This window comes from Trachypithecus francoisi, unplaced genomic scaffold, assembly GCF_009764315.1.
Source record: "Trachypithecus francoisi isolate TF-2019V2 unplaced genomic scaffold, Tfra_2.0 Contig01440, whole genome shotgun sequence".
Lineage (NCBI taxonomy): Eukaryota > Metazoa > Chordata > Mammalia > Primates > Cercopithecidae > Trachypithecus > Trachypithecus francoisi.
In genome coordinates, this window is record NW_022681431.1 from 6,056,614 (window position 1) to 6,074,543 (window position 17,930).

Sequence of the window (17,930 nt, forward strand, 5' to 3'; positions counted from 1 at the left end):
TTAATGCTGGAATAAGATTTTGAGGGAGTGTTGGAAAGGCATGATTGTATTTTGCAATGTGAGAAGGACATGAGATTTTGGAGGGGCCAGGGATGGAATGATATGGTTTGGATGTGTGCCCCCTACAAATCTGATGTTGAATTGTAATCCCCATGGCTGCAGGTGGGATCTGGCGGTTGGTGATTGGATCATGGGGGAGGATTTCCCTCTTTGGTGATATTCTCATGAAAGTGAGTAATTTATTGTGAGATATGGTTGTTTACAAGTGTGTGGCACTCCCAACGCACCCCGCTCTGGCCATGTGAAGTGCCGACTCCCCCTTCGCCTCCCGTCATGATTGAAAGTTTCCTGAAGCTTCCCCAGAAGCTGAGCAGATGCTAGCATCATACTTCCTGTACAGCCTGTAGACTGTGTACCAATTAAACCTCTTTTCTTCATAAATTACCCAGTCTTAGGTATTGCTTTATAGCAGTGCAAGAACAGACTAAAACAGGAGAGATTTCTTACAATTTGTAAACACTGTTGTAGAAAGCAGCAATAAACATGAAAGTCAAAGGATGGAAGAGAAGAACATTAATTTTCCTAATAGACAGTACTGAACTTATTTTATTTTCATATTTGTGTTAATTGTTGTAGTTTGTGAAGATCTTCATGCAGAAACATTTTAAACAATTCCAATATAAGATATAAACTCCCATATCCACCTCAATTCACCTCATCCTACACCATTCCCACCTTCAGAAAGAGTAATTACTTATTTTGTTTATCACTTAGACCGGAAATTTCTTAAAGCCAAAAAAAAAAAAAAAATGCCTCAATGCCTTGTATACTTTTGTTCTCCCCAAATTATCAGCAGGCTGCATGGTGCAAATAGTTCAACAAATACGTGCTTCATTAATAATAAACAATTGAGCAAAGGAACTTGGAAAGACAAATGGTCATGGTCCTGTATGAGGCAGCTGAGACCTTCCAAAGTCAATCTGACTCATTGCTCTCTTCATTCCAATTTCTGTATTTGCATCTTTGTACAGTCCTCCCTCTCCCCTCAATCTCATGTTGTGTTCTCATTAGGCAAGGATCTGTGTTTCATTCATATTTGTATCTAGGGCACAGCACTGGGCCAGGCACGGGAGAAGCTGGGTAGAGATTGTGGAATAGATGAATAAATAAATGATCCTTGCTACTAACTGGCTTAAGGGAAAAACTCTAGTAATTCTATGAGCATTTAATGAGACTAGCAAATTGATATAAAATTCTCTTAATGTGCACTGTATCAAAGGCTGGCATGGAAACATTCAGACTCAATCCCTGCTCTTCAAAGACTTTATAAGACTGTGTGGCTACAGAGATGCCAGGCAGCATGGTGGTGCCATAGGAGGCCATAACAGCGTGAACAATCCTGGCTTTCCCACTATACTGGACTTTGGACCCTATTGATGAACACTTCTTGACTTAATTTTCCTCATATATAAAGAACACTGGACTAGATAAGTACTTCTCAAAAAAATTTTTAAAGAACATATACCTTAAAAATATTAAACAGAACCCTGTACATGTATGCAAAAGAGATAAAAGCGGAGCTATTTTCATCAGTTGAACTAGGCATAATACTTATGGGAAGCAGAACTGGGTCCCCATCAATTTTCCTCTTCCCCTCACTCACACCCCCAGGCGAGGCCCCAAGACATCTCCCTGTAACCCAAGGTTACACTGAACCCAGTCAGAAAACCAATGATATAAAAACCTGTAAAGTTTATAACAGTTATAACATTCTCCGGTTCTAACATTCAATAATTCTACCGTGATTTCCTCTAAGGTTCTAACATCCACATCAAGATGCCTCCTGTGCAAGTCTTCTATGCATCATCCTATAGATTTTGCAGCATCACTACCTTTCCTGTAACTATTTTCTAAACTACACACTTGTAGGCTTACCTTTTAAGAAATGCGGTTCCTTCAATACCATTAACATCCTTTCTATAGCCTTTTACGGAGGCTTCATTACATAAAAACACTATGATCAGCAACAGAGGAGATGAAGGGACAAATCCAGACATGTATCATTTCCTTAAAGAGCTTACCATCTAACGGCACATTACCACAAACAACCATAATGGCGTGTAGAAACTGCTGGTGTCATCGGATAAAGTAAAATGGAAGCTTAAGGCTGAGATCATACTTCTGGTTAGCAAGATCAGAAGAAACTTCCAGAAAACAGATGGAATAGGAGCTGGACTGTGAAGGATGGCAGGCTTTGAACATAAAAAGATTATGGGACACAGGTTCCCAGCAGAGGTGACTTCACGAACACTGGTAAAAAGGCAGGCAGCGATGGGACTAGCAAGGGTAGCTATACCTACTAGGAGCCTAGTTGAAATGGGGGCTGTGTGAAGACAAGAATGGAGAACAAAATCAATAACTGGCAGAATGTGAAGCGCCTAATTAAAGTTTTACAGCACATGGGAACTTCACAGAGGTTGAAGTACAGGAAAGACTGGAGATGGAAGCCGTTGTTAAGGAGGCAAACTATAAATACTTGAATAACAAAAGAATGGCAGGAGTGAAGAGGAAAGATGCTGTTTGGAGCCATTTCTGCAGGGGTTGGAAGTGGTGGCGTGGGAGGGTGTCAAAGATGATGTAAAGGCTAAAATCCAGGTAAGCCGGAAATGCTGGTGTCATTAATAGAAATGGAGCACACATGACAAAGTTTGGAGACAGACATTGAGTGCTAAGTGCCAGCAGAAACATCCTGCAGGAAAATGCAAACACTGAACTGAAACTTGGGAAAGAGGTCAGAGCTGTATATATATAGGAAGACTTTTCAGAGAACGGCAGAAGAAGTTTTAAGAGTGAATTGCAATTGCTGAGGAGGAGGCTACACTGGAAGAAGACAATTCTAAGTGTCCATCTCACACTAAGGGATAATATGAGGAAAATGGGTCAGAGAAAAAGTGTAGTTAGAGAGGCATGAGAGAACCGGGAGAGCACAGTCTCATAAATAATTATATCCATGTACACACACATTTATGAAGGAAAAAGCTTGGTGGGTTTTTTTTTTTTTTTTTTTTTTTTTTTGAGACCAAGTCTCACTCTGTCACCCAGGCTGGAGTGTAGTGGCATGACCTCGGCTCACTGCAACCTCTGCCTCTTGGGTTCCACCAATACTCCTGCCTCAGCCTCCCGAGTAGTTGGGATTACAACCGCACGAAACCACGCCCAGCTAACTTTTGTATTTGTGGTAGAGATAAGGTTTCACCATTTTGGCCAGGCTGGTCTCGAACTCCTGACCTCAGGTGATCCGTGCTCCTCAGCCTCCCAAAGTGTTGGGATTACAGGTGTGAGCCACCGTGCTTGGCTGCTTAGTTCCTTTTCTAAAGGATCACATACGTTGTTATATGTCAGGGTTCTCTGAAGTGTGTTCTAAATAAAAAACACCAGTTTTAGATGTTAAAAGGTGCTTTAAGATAAAAATAAGACTCAGTGATTTAATAAATTGGGGTATTGGCCATTTATTTCCTACAGAAATTCAAGATGTACGTCAGATTTTTAAATGCAAATTTCTCCTGCAGGAATTCAAGATGGACACCGATTGAACAGGCTGGTTACAGATCTGTTTAATTTTGTTTGAGCTAGCATTTATTCCAAGACTTAGGTGTCCCATAATCCCTTTGTTTTATATCTGCTTCACAGAGTAGTACTTTTTCCACAGGAGGAAACATTGATATATGATAAAACTCAGAAATTTACAGAGTATTAGAAGTAGAAAAAATACTTATGATCATTTCATCCAATTCCTTCATTTTATAGGTGAAGACAGAAAGTTAATTACATGATAACCACTATACTGTCTTCTTCTAATTCTTGATAAAGTATAAAAATGTAGTATACGTATATGCATATGAACAAGAGAGATAAACAAAAAAAGAGAAAAAAAAAGAAATTGAGGCTTTGAAAGGTACAGCATCAGGAATCAACTGAAGAGCAACTTGCTTTATGTTCAGTGTTTTCGAACATTTCACAGTGTCATCCGGAAGGTTACACAAGGCTCAATTAATTGCTCAGTCTCGCAAAAGAGGAAACTGAGGGCTACAAGTTAACTTGGTCAGTGAACCAGCTACTACATGAAAAAGTTGTAATTCATGCCAGAATTTACGACTCTGAAATCCAGGCTTCTGAACAAGATGCTCTGCTAACTTCACAAGAGGGCCACGGAAGAAGCCAGTTACTGGGTAAACTCCCGCCCCTCCACCCTTGGATCACATGGAAGATACAGCTTTCTTGCATCCAACTCTGACTACCCATAAATGAATAAATAAAATCTGCTGTAACAAATTCAAAAAAAAGCTAGATTTACAAAAGAGGTCCTCAAGAGTGTATGTATTTGTTTTTTAAAATAACTTCATAAAGAATCTTCAATGTCTTCTCTTCCTCAGAGTGAATACAATGATGCCATTTTAATTTATTTTCTCTAGACTGCATATTCTGCATAGGTCAGGATGTCCTTTTTGCATTTCAGCAAGATTCTGACTATATCCTTCACAAAATTTTTCTATGAAACCCACTTTTGTTCGTGAGAAATAAGCCCAAAGAAGAATGATCACCTTTGATAGCAGACCATTAATTCTTAATAATCTGTTTTCCCTGAAATGGAACGCTGCCTTTAAATGAGTCTCATCATGCATATACATACAGACACATAAGTCATATATATATATGCAAATATTAAATTCTTAACTTTTGACTCCCTAACTTGCAATAGTACCATATGACTCTAGAGTGAGTGGAAGCAATTCAAGTGGTGCTGATACTTTAAAAATTAATACCCGCACATTGTATGTAATACATAGTCAACTACTAACCCATGTTCCTCCAATGTGCAGATGATAGAACAAGTTTTATCTCCCAAGTTATGATTCTGTAAACCTGAGTTCATTGCAGAATGCTGTGTTAGGTCATGTGGTAAAACAACACTTATGAATACTTAGTAAAAACAAAAAATAAAATCCATGAAGTTCTAATTACAAAAAACACATTTTGACCTAATTTCCTGGTAATGTGATTAAAAATTTCATATTCTTCCATAATTTTTTTAAAAATTAAAACTTTGAACTGCTATACTGATTAGTGGAATTTTCACAAGAGTGGTAGTGTTCTACGTAGACTTAGATGTAGCTCATCTTTAATAGCATATCCCAAAGTATGTACCCTGCAACACTACATTTTACTGTCAAAGAGAGTCAGGAAATATTACACGTTCTATTCCTCTCTTGGGGACTGATAACACACGTTGGCACTGGATAAGCTCCTAGAAGTTCTGCAGTTTAAATAAAATAGCTTTATTCAATCCATCATCTCCCAAGCTTATTCTATTCACAGAACCTTTTTTGTTGTTGCTGTTGTTGTTCTGTGCTTAGTATCTATCAATGTCCCAGTATGATTAGTATCATAGGAAATAAACCTGGAAAGCCATGATCTATGATGATAGGAAGGAGATAATTAAAATAAGTGGATGATACCAAAACCATTTGTATTAAATTTTGGAATACATGCTATTCATCAGCAGATTTTTCTTTTAGAATGTTACTTTTTAAAAGATAAATTTAAAAGATAATTAATTACCTACAGGTACAGTAACCATTTTAAAAGCAGAATAGGAACACACTGAGTACCAAAAAAACCACAGTATACTCTGGGTTTATTGTGTAAAACCAAAGTAGGTTTTACTTGTATCTGGGTTTACTTGTATAAAACCAAAGTAGGTAAGACACTTGGTGTAAAATGAGAATTGACAATGCATATTTAATCCTCTTTTAAGATCACTTCCAAGGCATAAAGACAGTAGGAAAAAAGTGAGTAGTTCATTATTAAAAGGCTGAAGTCCAGCACACTTACACTGCCCATTCAAGCTTCTCATTCTTGATTGAGTTGTACAGAGCCTGTAAAGAGAGAAAATGAGATCAAATTATTCTTTCCATTCTGTTCCACATTTTGAATTCGGCAAATGACCAAGTAATTCCTTCATAACAGGACAGGCACGAAGCCCCCCTTGTCAGTCATCTTGGGTTTAGAAAGGTGAAGAATACATGGGGAGGCAAATGAGCACTGGGTGAACGTTTCATGAAACAAAGAGACTTTCACAAAGTTAAAACTGTCTTTTATCAGTAAGGCACAGTACTGTACTACATTTCACTATCGTAACATATTAGGATGTGATTAAAATTACACTGTGTATGCTATTTCTCATATTGAAAATATGGTCTTGAAAATATGGTCACTCAGTTGGCCAGTGGAGTACTCATACTTTTTTCTTTTCTTCTTTTTGTCAGTCTGAGTCTCACTCTGTTGCCCAGGCTGGAGTGCAATGGCACAATCTTGGCTCACTGCAACCTCTGCCTCCTGGGTTCAAGTGATTCTCTTGCCTCAGTCTCCCAAGTAGCTGGGATTACAGGTGTGCACTGCCATCACACCTGGCTAATTTTTGTATTTTTAGTAGAGACGGAGTTTCACCATGTTCGCCAGACTGGTCTTGAACTCCTGTTCTCAGGTGATCCGCCCACCTCAGCCTCCCAAAGTGCTGGGATTACAGGTGTGAGCCATGATGCCTGGCTGCCTTTTTTTTTTTTTTTCCTTTTTCATTACTGAAAGAAATAGAACTGTTTTCATGGCAAATTAAAGAGTAAGATACATGGCAGGGGGACTGAAGCCAGACATGGAAAAGCATCTTAGAACTGTTTTAGAGTTTCCATACCACTGACTTAAGCAGTTTTTATTATCAGTGAAACATCCCAATTCTGCCTTATAGTTATTAAGTATTACATTGTGGTGTGTGTGCGGTTGTGGCAGATTAGACAGAAAGCTTTTTTAGACCCTTGGTAACAATAATAGTACAGTTAAGTCAGCACAAGACTGCCACCCTGATTCTCCCAGCTCTAGCATTACAAAGGTCCTGGTAGTCAGCTTGTTCCACTATACCAACTACCAAGAAACATTTTTTTAAGAGACAGGGTCTTGCTATGTTGCCCAGGCTGCAGTGGAGTGGCTATTCACAATCATGATGATAGTGCACAACAGCTTCAAACTCCAGGGCTCAAGTGATCCTCCTGCCTCAGCTTCCTGAACAGCTGGGACTACAGGCACGTATCACAGTGTCTGGCTTTACTTTTAAATTTTAAGTAAGATGTTATAAGGAACACACAAATGCATTTCTAAGATACAAAACCACAAGAGCAAATTATATTCAACAAAATAACTGTATGTATAACAATATTATGATGATGTTGGAACATTTTTCCTCAAAGAATGACTTGGATCAATTAGAACTTGAAGGCTTAGCCAAGACTTCATTTACTCTGAGACAGAAAAAAGGAGGATCATATGTCATCTAACCTCTTATCTTTCAAACAAGAAAAGGCAGGTTCAGAAAGTTGTCCAAGCAGCACAGCAGAGCAGAACTGCCTTGTATTTCTATCCTTTGGCTCTTAACATTGTCTCACTCAAGCGTTCACATGTGTGTAAGCAAACCCTGCACACCAATAGTGAATTCACTTTTCAGCAAAATACTTCCAAATTCAGTACAAATTTATTTAAGTTGCAGATTTTATATTATTTATGACTCAATACATGTATTCTTAGCCAGTATCTTGACAAACTTCATAAAAATCCTCCATTGTGGCTGCAAGGGTCAATTCAACTACTAAAAAATTACAGTAGCTAATAAAAACCAGGTCACATTTTTTATTTTTCAGGACATGGTGTATATTCTCAAACACAAAAGGGATAGAACATACAATTAAAATATGGCGTATACTGAGGCACAAAGACCATGCTATAAATTGGATATTCATTTTGAAGAACTCAGGTTTACTGAAGAGCTCCAATCTATGATACAGTTGATGTCTCAGCAGGCTGAACAACTATGGAAACGCAGAGAGAGTTGAAATCTAGCTCAAGTCTCAGTAGGGCTTTTGTTGGACAAATGCCTTTTAAATGAATTATATTACTTGCATGAGCCATTTTGAACCCACAAGTAACAGTGGGCTGAGAAACTACAAATGAAAAGAGACAGATCATTAACGTTTCTTTAGATACTACTATCATACTCAATATTATCCAGAGTAACTCACAATGTGGCAAGATTTTTTAAAAATCTGTTCATAAAAGTAGATGGTTTAAATGACAGCTAAACACCTAAAATTTTTCTAATACATTCATTTCTGTTCTAGCACAAATTTTTTTCCAATACTTTTGCCCTCAAGAATATTTTGCTTAAAGAGAAGTAGAATTCTAAATTTAAAAATTCTTGCTATTCAATCAGCCAGATATCTCATGAAGATAATCTATTACAAAGCACCTTGCCGAATTCCACAGACTTGCAGTACTGTAGATCAAGTCCTCTCATTGTGTAAATAACACAGAATAGATTTTTTTTTACTGTAGCATACCGAATCCAAACAGTGGATGTCATCCCTATTATTTTCAATTGCAAAATTGCAAAGGAATTTTCCTCTTTCTTTGTAGTGCTTTATCACGATTCACTATTTTTCTTAATAAAAGGAAGACACTTTACAAATGCATTCAAAACTTAAATACATTCTCTACACAACTTCCCATCTTTTTATCTACTCAGCCTAGTTAAGAAATGAATTCCCTTGATTCTTCTTTACCTCTAGCCTGACAGTCATTACTTCCTTTCCCATGTAGCCTAGACGTCATGGTCTCTCACTTCCACCAGTCTAGTTAATATCTTCAACTTCTTTGTTCTGCTGCTGTACATGAAAATATTAATAGATACTATATAATTTTTTTTTGAGACAGGGTCTTGCTTAGTTGCCCAGGCTGGAGTACAGTGGTACAGTCATAGCTCACTACAGCCTCAAAATCCTGGGCTCAAGGGATCCTCCTGCCTTAGCCTTCTGAGTAGCTGTGGTTACACCTATATAACTCTTGATTAATCCTGCTCTGATTTCTCCATATGAAAATCCTACAGATTAGTTAAGATTTCTTTTACTTTCAAATGTCAAGTACCTAAACACTGGCTTAATTAAGGGTCAGGAGGTCTAATAATTAAAGTAGTCAGATCACAAAAAAGTACGCATGTAGTAGCCTCAGGGGTCCAGGAATTTCTCTCTCATCTCAATTCTCCTCTTTCTACTCCAACCAACTCCAGTCCTTGTTTCTCCACTACACAAGAAACGCGTCCAAAACAAGTAACACCTTTTCACAGCTTGGCTTTCTCAATAGTACCAACAACAAACTAGTTATTTCTCCCAGCTCCAGTATGCAAGGCCCCAGGAGAGGTTTAGTTCACTCATCCTTCCCATGGACGGATCTGTGCGGCTAGGAGATAAAGTTCTATGACTTGGCCCATCTCTGAAGCCCAGTGGACTGGGGGATTGCAGGGAGGTGGGTATTAATGAGGGGTAGCACTGAACTTCGCAGTCTCCCCAATTTGTATGTGACTAATTCAGGACTACTAGAGAAAATTCAACAATAGAACAAATTAATGCCATTGAATATTCATCAACTCAAGCTTCAGCAGGGTCTTCATTCATGAGCTTCTTGCCATCTTCTCTAAAATGCATCTGTACTAGCACCTGTTTCTCCTTTCTGATGGTAAGGGAAGAACCAACAAAATGGGATTTCAGAACTGAACTCGGAGATCACGAAACAGAGGTTTCCTTACAAGGATGAGGAAATGAAATCCCAAGTTAATTAACTTCTTCTCTCCACGTCCCATAGCTGGTTGTCACAAACACTGACTCAGGTAAATAACACTTCATGTTTACACCAACTAACTACATTCTCTCCTCCTAAGACCAAACCTTATGGCATCAGATATGCCTGGCCAAAGTCAAAGCCCATTTGAAAAGATAATAAGACTTGTGCCTCTCTTAGAATATATTCAAATAATCTGGTAATGTTCTATTCTTAAAAGATGAGCTTTAAAGAGCCACCGTTGCTAGGACACATGCTTGAAGTGCCTTTGTCAGAGAGGATGATGGGCTGGCTGCACTGATCCTATACTCTCAGTCCATTTAGGACCAAAGGCATTTGTCATGAGAATGGTTAAAACTGGAGGCGTGGTCTACGGCTCAGAAAAACAATTTATCTGCAGCTCTGCCAGGGGTTATCTGGCCTAGCCCCAAGAGGGCAGGGTTTGTGAGGAAACACCGCTATGGACTGGTAGTCAGAGATAAGGGGGGCAAGTTACCACATGGACCTTAATGGGACAGGACAGCCCACATCAATACATACAGTGAAGCGATAACTCACTGTGGAAGGCTGAAGAATGCCCCCCACAAAGATGTCCAGGTCCCATTCTCTAGAACTTGTGAATGTTACCTTATATGGCAAAAACTTTAAAGATGTGATTAAGTTAAAGAACTTGAGATGGGGAACGTACGTGGGTGGGCTCTAAATGCAATCACAAGTGTCTTTATAGAAGAAGGCAGACGGAGATTTAAGAAAGACAGAAAAGAAGGCGACATGAAGAGGAATATGGAAATTAGAGTAATACACACATAACTCAAAGAATGCTGGCGACCACCAGAGGTTAGAAGAGGCGAGGAAGAGATTTTTCTCCTGGACCCTCCAGAGGGTGAAAAGCCTGTCGACCTCTTGATTTCAGACTTCTGGCCTCTGCAATTGTGAGCATGCATTTCTGTTTTTTAAGACACCAAGTTTGTGGTAATTTGTTATGGCAGCCCAAGGAAATCAACACTCCAGGGTGCAAGAGAAAAGCAGATACCTAGCAAAGAATGATGATATACCCCACAGATGGATTTTAAGAAATAGTTCCAGGGTCAGTTCCTAGGTCAAATAGTCTTTCATCACAGTGGTCTTATCTAAAGATGTGACAGTGCACATGAGAATCGACTGAGGAATTTTTTAAAACACTGATTACTGTGCCCTGTCCTAGATCTACCAAATCAGCAACTTGGATGAGGAAACTGCATGAATATGTCTAAATGCTCCACATATAACTCTGATTGGAAGCCTTGGTTTAAAAATCACTGCTTTGCAAGCTTACCAATCTTTTCTCTAACTGCAATTTCTGTAACTTAACCCCAGAGCCAGATAACAATCACACACCTCTCTTGACACTAACCAGGATAGAACGACTCTTTGAATTTGAAGATCATCATTTTTAAGAATGAAAAAGCAAAGGAAATTGCTTAAATTACAGAGGTAAACGTATTCTGGTCTAAATTTACTTTTAAGTCTTTGTTCCTTACTTTTGGTTGCTTCTCAGAGAAGATAAAATGCAATTTTATTCAAGGCTTTAGCGCCGTCATCGCCAGCCCACACAGGGTTCTCTGAAGCTTTTCTGCATTACCATGCATTGTGTAACCGTGAGTCTCTCTCTTTCTCTCTCCAACATATTTTGCACAGTTGATGGAATCCGTGTATTTTAGTTCAATAATCTCTAAACTCCAATTAATTTTTTTCTCTGTGGTCCCTGAATCATTATGAAAAGTATGGAGGATATCACAGCTTCCACTTTCAGTGAAACTGACAGTGACCGCAGTGGAATTTGTACTCAGAAAGAATTATGACACCATCCATACCACAATTCCCTCTTTCAAATGCTATGCTGGCTCTCATGCAGATACTCAGATCAAGCAGACTGTTCAGCATAGAATTAAATATGTACCACTCTGGCAGTGTTATCTGAGAAAGAGCATGTTTAAAAAAGACACTGGTCAAAAATTAATGATAAAACCAGTTAATAGATGAATATCAAAATGGTTAGAAAAGCTCAAAATACTTTGCAGCGGTCTTCAACTTTTATTGTCTTCTCTATGCCTTAAAATAATATTGAAAAACCGCACTATTTCTCACTATAGGAAGCTTCTCCAAAACTAGTATTTGGAATTGACTCTGTTTTTGCCCCCTCCCGACCAGTGGGGGTCTTACACCTTGCGATGTACCAAATAAGGTTATAGGTGAGGTTTTTTTTTTTTTTTTTTTTTTTCCTTAAGTGGCAAAGGGCAATTGTTAAGCAGAGGTGCAAAAGGAGAAATAGCCTGAAGGCTTGACCACAAGAGAATTCACAGGTAGATCCATTTTAGGGAGAAGTACATACAGAAGATGAGTTTCTGGAAATTGATTCCCTTTAAGCTATCTGTGTTCTCCCATACCCACTGGACAATTTTCATATACCCAACTGTAAAGAGCACCACATTAGAGAATGTATATTCATAAGCAACCTGGTTAACATTCATCTTTTCAGCTCCTATTTAGGGTGACAGAACATGCTTGATTTTGCTTTTCTGTTTTTTTTTTTTTTTTTTTTTTTACTTCTATGGTCAGACATAGTTTTGGAATCGAGTTAACATGTAAACAGAGCTGAAATCTGTGTCTTGGACAATCTTGTGTTGTGATACACTTCTAAACCCAGTCACAGTCGCAAAACCACCTCACTGTGAATACATGTCCCAGCACAAATTCATATTAATGAACACTAGAAAATTAATTTCAAAGCCCTTATCTTATTGAAAGAGAATCTGAAGTATAATTAACGTGTATAATTCATCATGTAATCATTTTTAAGTACATCCTAGAGGCTAGGGAGGATTATGCTAGGTACGGATTAATCTGTTCTGCCTTCAGAGGCCTCTTACATAAGGAATACAAAATGTGCTGTTAACCCTGACTGAACTTCACCTAGTGAAGAATTAGTCAGCTAATGGAGTCAACTAATTTTTTTCCTACTTACAATGTGCGAGACACTTTCACACAGAGTATCTAATATGCGATATTATGTTATACATATTTTCTTGAGAGAAAAATTTAATAAAAGAGAACAGATCCAACCTCATGAGCAAAGAATTTGAAACGGGTGGGTAGAGCACCTGTCATGGACTTGCACATTTAAGACAAATCAAGTGATCTGGCCCTCATTTTCTTTATATGCAATAGGAGAGGGCTGCATAAAGTTAGCGTTCTTTGCCCACTTCCAGGTCTACTATTTTACAATTCTACTTGAGAAAGACCTCAGCTATCACTCAGCTAAACTCCCAAACTAGTCCTTTCTTTAGTCTCTGCTTCCTTTTCCTGTGTTCCTCACTAAATATTTTTTTTTTTGCCATGGTTTTTGATCAATAACATCACTACCTGCTGTCAAATCCCAAGCACAGCTTTTATAGATTAATAAATGCATATCCTAAAATTGCAAGAACGAACAAGAATAGGAGAGGGAGTGGGAGCTATAGTAAGAAAGCCAGAGAAATGTTAAGAGGTGGGGAAGGGGAGCAGTGGGACTCCAACTACCTTTTGTCAAATGCACCTTTCTGAGCTACAACAGTTTGAACCTCCATTCCTTCATTATTACTGAAGAAAAATAAGGTAGCCAAAGACAATACTAACTAAACACTCCTGCCAAAGAATATGGCCAGCATCTCTGGAGATGCACGAAATCAAACCTGAAAGTGAAGGCTGGCTGCAGTGGCTCACAAATGTAATCCCAGCACTTTGGGAGCCGAGAAGGGCGGATCTCTTGAGCCCAGGAGTTCAAAACCAGCCTAGCCAACATGGGGAAACCCAGCCTTTACTAAAAACACAAAAATTTGCCAGGTGTGGTGACACGTGTCTATAGTCCCAGCTACTTGGAGGCTGAAGGAGGAGGATCGCTTGAACCGGGCACGTGGAGGTTGCAGTGAGCCAAGATCATGCCACTGCACACCAGCCTGGGCGAGAGAATGAGACTTTTGTCTCAAAAAAACAAAAAGCGAAAAAAGAAACTGAATAAAAATATAATTGCTAATTATCTTTTGTACTAACAGAATACTTCAAACTTTTACTAATGTGTGTACGTATTCACTCATTTATTTTTGGGGTGGACTTGATCAGTAAGATGTATTCAAACACAGCACATTCCTCCTAAACTACTTTTGCTTCACCTTGAGATTACCTTCTATTGAACTGGGCTGTTGTGTCTTAGAGAAAGGGTCTTAAATACGTTAGTATGAATATCACTATTCCAAATGTAAACAAAACATTAAGATGGCTGCTAAGTTCTTTGCAGAGTAAAGGTTTTAAGCACAGGGATACCTCACTGTATCGTGCTTTGCTTCACTGAGCTTCACGTATACTATATTGCTTTATAACTTGAAGGTTTGTTGCTACCCTGTTTTGAGCAAGTCTGTCGGTGCCATTTTTTTTCTAGCAGCATGGTTTCACTTCGTATCTCTGTCACATTTTGACAATTCTCACAATTCAAACATTTGCATTATTATATTTGCTATGGTGATCAGTGACCTTTGATGTTACTCCTGTAGTTGTTTTGGGGAGTCACGAATCATGTCCATATAAGATGGTAAACTTAATAAATGTCATGTGTTCTGAGCACTGCACTGACCAGTTGTTCACTGAGACACAACAATATTGAAGTTAGGCCAATCAGTAATCCTGCCATGGCCTCTAACTGTTCAAGTAAAAGGAAGAGTTGCATCTCTATCACTTGAAATCAAAAGCTAGAAATGATTAAGCTTAGTGAGGCTAAGGCTAGGCTGTAGGTGAGGTTTCTTGTACTCATTAACTAAGTTGTAAATAAAAAGAAAAAGTTCTTCAAGAAAATTAAAACTGTTACTCCAGTGAACACACAAAACACAAGAAAACAAAACAGCTTTATTGCTGATATGGAGAAAGTTTAAATGGTCTGGATAGAAGATCAAACCAGCCACAACATTCCCTTAAGGCCAAAGCCTAATTCAGAGCAAGGCCCTAACTCTCTTTCATTCTTCAAAAGCTGAGACAAGTGAGAAAGCTGCAGAAGAAAAGTTTGAAGGTAACAGAGGTTGGTTCATGAGGTTTAAGGAAAGACGCAGACCCCGTAATATAAAAGCAAACGGTAAAGCTGCAACTGGTGATGGAGAAGCTGCAGCAAGTGATCCAGAAGATCCAGCTAAGATCACCAATGAAGGTGGTTATACTAAACAGTAGATTTTCAATATATACAAAACAGCCTTTTATTGGAAGACAATGCTATCTAGGACTTTGATAGCTAGAGAGGAGAAGTCAATGCCTGGCTTCAAAGCTTGAAAAGTCAGGCTGATTCTCTGTTAAGGGCAATGCAGCTGGTGGCTTTAAGCTGAAGTCAGTGCTCATGTATCATTCTGAACATCCTGAGGCCCTCACTCTGCCTTTGCTCTTTAAATATCACAACAAAGCCAGGATGGCAGCGTATCTGTTGACAGGATGGTTTGCTAAATATTTTAAGTCCAATGTAGAGACACATTGTTCAGAAAAAAGGATTCCTTTAAAAATGTTACTGCTCATCAAGAGAGCACCTCATCACCCAAGAACTCTGACAGAGATGTATAAGGAGATGACTGTTGTTTTCATGCCTGTTAACACAACATCCATTCTGCATACCAAGGATCAAGATGTAATTTCTACTTCCAAGTCTTATTATTTAAATACATTTCACAAGGCTGTAACTGCCATAGATAGTGATTCCTCTGATGGATACGGGCAAAGTGAACTGAAAACCTTCTCGAAAGCATTCATCATTCTGGATGTCTTCAAGAACATCTGTGATTCCTAGGAGGTCAAAATATCAACATCCACAGGAGTTTGGAAGAAGTCGATTCCAACCCTCATGGAATGACACTGCGGGGTTTGAGACTTCAGCAGAGGACGTCACTGCAGATGTGGTGGAAACAGTGAGACAACTAGAGCTAGAAGTGGAGCCTACAGATATAACTGCATTGCTGCAATCTCAGCGTAAAACTTGAACAGTTGAGGACTTGTATGGATGAGCAAAGCAAGTCGTTTCTTGAGACGGAAACGACTGCTGGGGAAGATACTATGAGCACTGTTAAAATGACAAAAAAGGATTTAGAATATTAAATAAATATAGTTCATAAAGCAGCAGCAGGGTTTGAGAGGACTGACTGTATTTTTGAATGAAGTTCTACTGTGGGTAAAATGCTAACAAACAGCATCAAATGCTACACAGAAATCTTTCATAAAAGAAAAAGAGTCTACAGCTGGGCGTGTGTGGTGTGCATGCCAATGGTCCCAGCTATTTGAGAGGCTAAGGTGAGAAGATTGTTTGAGCCTGAGAGATCAAGGCTGCAGTGAGCTGTGATCGTGCCACTGCACTTCAGCCTGGGTGACACAGCAAGACCCAGTCTTAAAAAACAAACAAACAAATGATGCAGCAAGCTTAATTACTGTCTTATTTTCAGAAATTGCCACAGTCACATCAACCTTCAGCAGCCACTACCCTGATCAGTCAGCAGCCATTAACATCAAGGTGACACCGTCCATAAGCAAAACGATGACAACTTGCTGAAGGCTCCAATGACACACATAATAAACTACAGTATAGTGTAAACCGAACTTTTTTTTTGAGACAGTCTTTGTCACCCAGGTTGGAGAGCAGTAGCACGATCTCCACTTACTGCAACCTCCGCCTCCCGGGTTCAAGTGATTCTCCTGCCTTAGCCTCCTGAGTAGGTGGGATTATAGGTACATGCCACTGAGTCCTGTTTATTTTTGTATTTTTAGTAGAGACAGGGTTTCGCCATGTTGGCCAAGTGGTCTTGAACTCCTGACCTCAGGTGATCCGCCGGCCTTGGCCTCCCAAAGTGCTGGGATTAAAGGCGTGAGCTACCGCACCCAGCCATCTAAACATAACTTTTATATGCACAGGGACACCAAAAAATTCCTATGGCTTGCTTTATTGCGATATTTGTTTTATTGCTGTGGTCTAGAACTGAACCTGTAATATCTCCAAGGTCTGCCTGTTTAAAGATGTTTTCCCCTAGTTACAACCGTAAACATCTAATGAACTGGTTAGAACATTAAGTCCAAATGCTGGTTCATCATCAAAAAACAAACTAAGGGTTACAACCCAAACACCTATAGAAATAGGCAGCTAACAGATAAGTCAGGAAGGCCAGGGAGAGACTCCGGGGATTTAGAGAAAGCTCCATGTACAAGGAAAGCTAGTACTCAGCTGTAGCCTGATTTCAACCAACTGGGAATGCAGACTATTGCTTTTTTTTTTTTTTTTTTTTTTTTTTGAGAAGTAGCTAGAAGCACCCATTATCAAGGCTGGCAAATTTTCAAGTGTGGCAACAGAGAGAGCAAGGTAAGCTACCGTGGGTCAGACAAGCACATCCATTGTCGAAGAGGACACCAATTTTGAAACAGATTGGAATGATACGATTAGAAATTGTAGGGAGGAAACAGTAAGAATCGCTGAACAAACATGGCAAAATTTCCAATTTTTGATTTACAGACAAACTTCTGAATATTTGATGCTTTGCCTGGTATTTCTGAAGCTGTAATGATGTTCCAGCCTTTTCAAATAACTGATCTTCCTCTGATAATAATAAAACTATCAGTGAGGCCGCACTACGTGACACTGCTAAAAGCCTGACTTTCATTTGATCTCACTGAACTCTCACAGCAAATTTTATTTTGAACACTGTAATAGTATAGCATATGGTATAAGTATTAATACAGTAAAGTATTTTATAACAACTAGGAGACTAATTCATGTTTGTAACACTTACAATAGTATAAATAAATCTCTTAAAACCATTCATTTATTTATTCATATATTCAGTAACAGTTATTTAGGCATCGTGAATCCAGTGGTGAACAACAGACACAGAACTTAGACTTGAGTGGGGTGGAAGCAGATAATAAATAAGAAAAATAACAGATGATGATAATTCTGTCGCTTTCTGGTAGGCTACCAGATAATTATTATAAGGTGATTAAAATAAAGTCACTGGAAAGAGTAGCCGTAGCCTGGATGGTCACAGAAGGCCTCTTGGCAAGGAAACGTAAGACATGAGTGACCAGAAGCAGCTACACAAAGGTGTGGGGAGCGAGGTAAGCAGCTCCTGACCACCACTGAGCCGGGCAGGTCTGAGAAACCCAGCGAGACTGGTGCGGCTGGAGCACGTGGG

General features: G+C 39.0%; 1 protein-coding gene across 3 annotated transcripts in view; it reads right to left on the minus strand.

Annotated features, from left to right (window-relative positions):
* PSD3 (pleckstrin and Sec7 domain containing 3) overlaps positions 1 to 17,930 on the minus strand; it is a 565,834-nt gene that overhangs the window by 125,263 nt on the left and 422,641 nt on the right. For all 3 annotated transcript variants that reach the window (XM_033226836.1, XM_033226855.1, XM_033226845.1), the window contains one exon: positions 5,893 to 5,936. In XM_033226836.1, coding sequence (XP_033082727.1) covers positions 5,893 to 5,936 — 44 coding nt within the window. The remainder of the gene's footprint in view (positions 1 to 5,892; positions 5,937 to 17,930) is intronic.